This window comes from Zingiber officinale, chromosome 9B, assembly GCF_018446385.1.
Source record: "Zingiber officinale cultivar Zhangliang chromosome 9B, Zo_v1.1, whole genome shotgun sequence".
Classification (NCBI taxonomy): domain Eukaryota; kingdom Viridiplantae; phylum Streptophyta; class Magnoliopsida; order Zingiberales; family Zingiberaceae; genus Zingiber; species Zingiber officinale.
In genome coordinates this window covers 94,741,674-94,748,133 of record NC_056003.1, presented here as the reverse complement: position 1 = coordinate 94,748,133, position 6,460 = coordinate 94,741,674, and the positions used below count along the sequence as shown (strand labels likewise).

The window sequence follows — 6,460 nt, the reverse complement described above, 5'->3', positions numbered from 1 at the left end:
GCATATAAATGTAGTAAACACAAACACAAGCAATAAATGCATCATGCATATGATGCCCATGTCATGGTCACCCCTGACGCCAGTCAGCCAACTCACAACCAAAAGTGGGACCGAGTGGGTAGGGCTGTGACGACCGTGCACTCTGCATCACTACCCCTGATGAGTGACCGAGTGGTCGGGATGCTGTCGGAGTATACACATACTCCTACCCCAAATCATAAATGGGGGAGCGCAATGCTCTCATCTCTCGGTACACTATGACGGGGAGGGATCTCTAACGTGCTACACGCTGCGTCACACTACCCCTGAGCGGACCAACGGAGCACCGGAATAGCAAATTAACGTGCTACCACGCTGCGTCACGCTACCCATGAGCGTCACAACGGAGCATCGAACAGTGATGAAACTGGCAATGCACTCAACAATAATGGAGCAATCTATCACACAGCATACAATCATGCGAATGGTGCATGACACTAAGCATAGTAATTGATAATGGCTTTCTTGCATGTCACGTGGCACATCAAATTAATAAACAGTGGAACTCATTAAACATAAAGACAAACGATGTAGTATGGAGTCCCAAGTTGTATTTTTCCAAGGATCAACTAATGAGTGTGTATTCAATCAATAACCATGTAAAATAGAATTAACGCAAGGAAACCTCTGCAACAGTCCTAAGAAGATTGAAACGGATTTAATATTCGAACTTCTAACAAATGAGAAGAAACTAAAAACTAACTCAAACCGATCCAAAACACTCTTCACAACCTCCCTCTAAGTATTCTTAACCTCACAGCATCAAATAAGAAAATGAAAAGGCAACAACACTTAGTCTCAATTTGATCAACAGCATTCACTTTAACTGCTACGGAATTCCAGGATCAGAAATCATATTAAGAGGTTAAACATTTAATCTTAGCAAATCAATCCTCAACTCTAGTTCTAATTCAAATTGCTTCACCTAGAATTACTTCCTTGACCTAACTTCACCGAAACTACTCCTCATCAGTTCAATAAACTGATTGCAACTGATCTTGCCAAATGAAATTCAGAATTCAAATTAATAATTGATTTTGCTGTCAAAGATTAAGTAATGAACTTGTGATAATTAATTAGTTTGCAATGAGAACATAGCTAGCTAATGGAGCTCCTGAATTATTAATGAAACTAGGCAAACTAAAAATTCTAATGCAGAATTGGAAGCAAACATGTTAGTCTCAGTTATTCTATGAAATAATATTCAAATCTGAATGTGGTTCGGTGAGAAGAACTGTAAGTAAATTGAGATTTCGGACAAACTCAGATCTAAGTGGAAGAAACCATTCTTAAATTCAAATCTAAGATCTAATCCTGGAGATTGATACTTCAACCGAAACTCTAACAGAAAACTAAAAACAGAGTTTAATTCTAAACTAACTTAGAACTGCAACATTTAGAAATGGGTTGTGTTCAATGAAACAAACAGAAACAATGAAATTCTACAACTGAATCTAAGATCTAGGAAAAGAAAACACTGTAAAACATTCTCAACTCCAGATCAAAGACCAAAATTCCTTCTCGTCGCTGATTTGCGAAGAAGCCGCAGAGAACGCCCTTGTGGCTCGCAACAGCTTCCTCTGAAATCTTCAGCTAGTGGCTAAAAACCTCCAAGCCGCAGAGAACGCCCTTGTGGCTGGAGATCCTTTCGCGTGAAGAACAGAGTATGGAAGTGATGCTCGGAGCTAGAATCGACTGATCAATCCGATTTAAAGAACTCCGAATGAAAATGAAAGAATAACGATTGAAGGAACTACTGGAGAACTCTAGTAAAGCTCCTTGAACGCCAGAAAACCTCAGATCTTGGGAACGCCCTTGGATCCGAGGGTGATGCGGAACGCGAATGATTGCAATCTAGAGAACGCCCTTGAATTGTGATGTTGCTCAACACTTGCTAATTGCCGTAGAGTCCTGAGTTCGCTGTTGTAGTTGGAATCAAGGTCTAGATCTGAAGAAGAAAATGGGAGCTGCGGCGTCGCGCGGAGAAGGAGATGGAATAGTAATTGCGTCGCGAAATCGAGCCCAGGAGCTACTGTAGCTTCTCAACGTTTTTAAACCTCTCCTCATCTGATCCAACGGTCCATAAAAATTCGGACTTGATCAACGGTTGGATGAGCTTAGATCTAGATAAAAATCTCTGGATTTTCATCAATGGTCCAGATCTACCCCTCCTTAGGTTGGATGAACCAGATGCTTGATGGATGGCTCAGATCTAACCAATCTTCAATGGACGGTCCAAATCAATCCAGAGCTTGATCTCTCCTTTAAGCCCAAGATTTTAGCCCAAGTTTGGTTTAGATTCATCCCAATCCAAGATCCTTTGATGCCTACAAGATAATAAACAAATATTAGCATCAAATTAACCCATAATAAAATAATTTGCAATTAAGTCCAAATTTGATACAATGAATAAAATGTGATGTAAATATGGGTTCTATATTTGAAAACTACATCAAACCACTATTATATGAATGAGATTAGTATAGTAAAATCATGGTTATCAAATTCCCCCACACTTACTCTTGAACGTCCCGTGAAAATCCAGAAAACTAAAAAATCCTACTTAAATGACACCCCCTAAGCGAATTCCTTAACATGATTAGAAAATAAAGAAGGTAAACCATCTAAGATTATCACATTCCAAAATCTCAAGCATTCATGGACTCCAACTTTACTCTTAGTTAACAACATAATAACTTCCATCTATCATGAGTAAATTGAAATTGATTTCACATTAAAAATCTCACAAGATAAAATTTTTGTGGCCCTCATTCTATCTCACATGTAATCACAAAAGTGGAGGGCGCTCATGCTACTTGTGCTTCTTACCCTGCCATATGCTTGCTTATCTTCTACTCTCTACCATGATCATAGAAAACAATCACATTTATAAAGGTTAATCATTGAAAAGAGAATGCAAAAGTATGAAAAAGGAAAGATGAAAAAGAATGTATTGATTTAAGTTCTAGTGGAAGACATGGATACAAAGAATGTTATCTAATGAATACCGACCATTCTTCTTTATTTCTCTTCCCTTTCTTCCTGGACTAAAATTGTACCAATTCTGTTAGAGTTCAATGTAAGCAAGAATCATATCATCAATTCTCTGTTAAAGTACACCAGCTTCATTTCAATTCAATTCTCAGCTTTTATGCATTTTCATTCCTAATCATTCCTACATAGTTCCTGAGTCAAATGTTCATTGCTCACTTAAGCTTTTTTTTTTAGGTTCGCAGCAATATCAAATCTGAATTTCAGTTTTTACTGTTTAAAGTACCACTTCTCTAATGTTCTAAGAATTTCAGAACAAACTTTGAAACTTAGCCAATTCTGCACAGTGAGCAACTCAGCTTCCCTTCTCTGAATCTTTCTTCTGAACCTAATAATTACATATCAGGCTTAAAATGGTGCTGATTGATTTGATTTTCACAGAGAACAAATTCATAAATCTTTTTCCGAAAGCTGCATTTTCTTCACTGCATACAGCTTGATATTTATTTCCAGAATATACATTCAGTCCTTGATACCTCAAAGTTACTGCATTTCAATATTCATAAAATTATCCAGCAGACTTGACATGAATAGCTTTGCAAGGAAGGTGATATAGAGTAGCAATGAAATAACTACTGGTCAGAATTTGCAACACAATCTTTGCACAAAACTGATACTTAATTTCCTTTTCCTGAATTCAATCTTAACATTTCTGCATTTCTTGGATTCTGCTTTTCCATCTTCTCTTCAGATTTCAGAGCTTTCTGAATTAAAGAAATGTCAACCAAAGAATCTGCAAGAGGTTTCTAGATACATGAGATGGAATGGTTTTCTACAAATTATTTTCGAATTTTAATCTATTTTGATCAGATTAAGCAAGCTCATTGTTGTTTCAGAGCTTCTAAACAGTGAACATTCCATTTTCAGATTGTTTCATTTCCAGCATTACTCAATTCCATAATTCAAATCCACTGCTCGAATTCAATTAAAGCTCAAGCTCTCCCCCACACTTAAACTTCATTCCGTCTCGGATTGAAAATGCCACCATATTTATTCAATTTATAACCTAAACAGATGCAGCTGCAAATCTCAACTCTAGGTTCTGAAATTCTGTGCACTTCCAGGTTATGAAATTTCTACATTCTGCAGCCATTGATCCTTTAATACCATTTGTCTATTCATGTTGACAGGTCCCCCTTGAACTTTATCAGATGTTTGATACTACTTCCAACTTCTGATACGCATTGGATACTTAAACATCATTTTCAGTATATCTGGATCTACACTGTTTCAGCAGATTCTAATATCCACTCTCTGCTGCATCCAGTTCCAAAACTACATTCACAGATTGTAGCCTTCAACATTTAAACAGTTTCAAGTGCTTCTTGAATTTGTACAGCATCTCCAGAATTTACTGCAACCAATGAACTATTTCAAATATCTTCAATTCTGAATTTGTTTCTTTTCCTAATTCTGCAACTTCCGAACAGCTTATCAAAGCTTGTTCAATCTTCAATTTCCGTGTTTGCAGTATTAATAGAAATCTAAGATACCATTTGTTACTGCATTTTGTAGCATTTCCTTTTAAGCTTATCCTTTATTTAAAGGTCACTTCAATTTCCGGCACAACATTGATACTAAGCTTTTCATTCTCATATCCTGCACAATACAATATTCAATCTGCACAGTTCTCTCATTTAAAAAAAAATGCAATTCATTTCAGAACACCAGAACATAATGTTATTACCAACCAAAAGAAATCCTTCAAAAGAATCAATCACTTAGCACTTTCACTTCCCATTCTTGAACCACTCCAATGTTCTTCATGCAAACAAAATATAATCCACAAATATCATCCAAAAATTCCTTCCCCCACACTTTAACTAAATCCTCCTTGTCCAAAATATTCATCATATCACAAACCATGTATCCATATTTAAAAGATTCACAAATGAAAAGGCATAAATTGACATGATGATAGCAAGAAAGAATAGCAAGAATTTGTGTGGAACAAAGAAACAAATAGATTTACCTCCAAAAACATGATTTAATCTATTGGATTGTGGTTTTGAAAGAATCAAAGCAAGCGCTAGAGTGTAATAACACAAGTGCATCACTCAATTAAGGTTCATCCTCACTAGGTATGAAAAAGTATCAATTCAATTACCAATCAAATGTCCATTCTTAAGTTGCAACCTTGAGAAAATTAGAAATCCATAATTGACATTAAGCCCCAAAAATAGATATTCAAATCTAGCTCACATTCTCTACTTCTAATATGTTATAGAAAAATTGCTAAGGGGGTACCATTTTTATTCACAATAGAGAGTTTATTTTCTTACACTAAACTATTATTTGTAAACCAAAGAATTTATTAAGAAACTAAACATGCCATAAGGAACGAACTAAAAGCTAAGTTGTGAAAGCAAAAGAATATTATTGTGTGAAAGCAAAAATAAAAGCTAAGTTGGAACAAACTCCCCTTTAATTGGGTAGATGGCATCAACGTGTTTCACTATCTCCATTTCCATTTGGTTATTGGTTTCATAAAAAACTTTAAGTCGATGCCCATTCACCTTGAAAATCCGGCCCGAAGACTCCTCTCTAATCTCAATAACTCCATAAGAGAAAACATTAGTAACAACAAACGGACCTTCCCAACGAGATCTCAATGTACCTTTAATAAATTTGAGCCGTGACCTATATAAAAGCACCTTGTTACCAATATGAAATTCCTTACCCACAATGTGCTTATCATGAAAGTTTTTGGTCTTCTCTTTATAGATCCGTGCGTTCTCATAAGCTTCCAACCTAATTTCTTCAAGTTCTTGAAGTTGTAACTTCCTTTCTTCTCTTGCTAGGCCAACCTCAAAATTGCAAGCTTTCACGGCCCAAAATGCCTTATGTTCAATCTCCACTGGAAGATGACAAGCTTTACCATAAACCATTCTGAAAGGAGACATTCCTATAGGAGTCTTAAAAGCCGTCCTATAGGCCCAAAGAGCATCCTCCAATCTCTTGCTCTAATCTTTCCTATCAGGCCTCACAGTTTTCTCAAGAATTGCCTTCACTTCTCTATTTGATACCTCAGCTTGTCCATTTGTTTGAGGATAGGAAGTAGAAATTCTATGTGAAACCCCATATCTACTCAGCATAGCCTTCATCTGACTGTTGCAAAAATGTGTCCCTTTATCACTGACGATTGCTCTAGGCACTCCAAACCTGCAGAAAATATATGACCTGACAAAACTCACAACAACTGAAGAATCGTCAGTCCTGGTGGGAATAACCTCCACCCATTTGGAAACATAATCAACTGCCAATAAAATATATGAAAATCCAAAAGAGACAGGAAATGAACCCATGAAATCAATACCCCATACATCAAAAATCTCACAAAATAACATATAATTTTGAGACATTTCATTCC

The 6,460-nt window shown here is 36.4% G+C and overlaps 1 protein-coding gene across 1 annotated transcript; it reads right to left on the bottom strand.

The window, feature by feature from the left end:
* Positions 1-5,492: 5,492 nt before the first annotated feature.
* Positions 5,493-5,993, bottom strand: LOC122023178. The gene has a single exon (XM_042581262.1). It carries the CDS (start codon positions 5,991-5,993, stop codon positions 5,493-5,495), a length of 501 nt encoding a protein of 166 aa, XP_042437196.1.
* Positions 5,994-6,460: the final 467 nt, after the last annotated feature.

What these genes read in the sequence shown, in the direction of transcription:
- LOC122023178 (XM_042581262.1), bottom strand. Translation starts at nt 5,993, where the DNA reads ATGTCTCCTTTCAGAATGGTTTATGGTAAAGCTTGTCATCTTCCAGTG.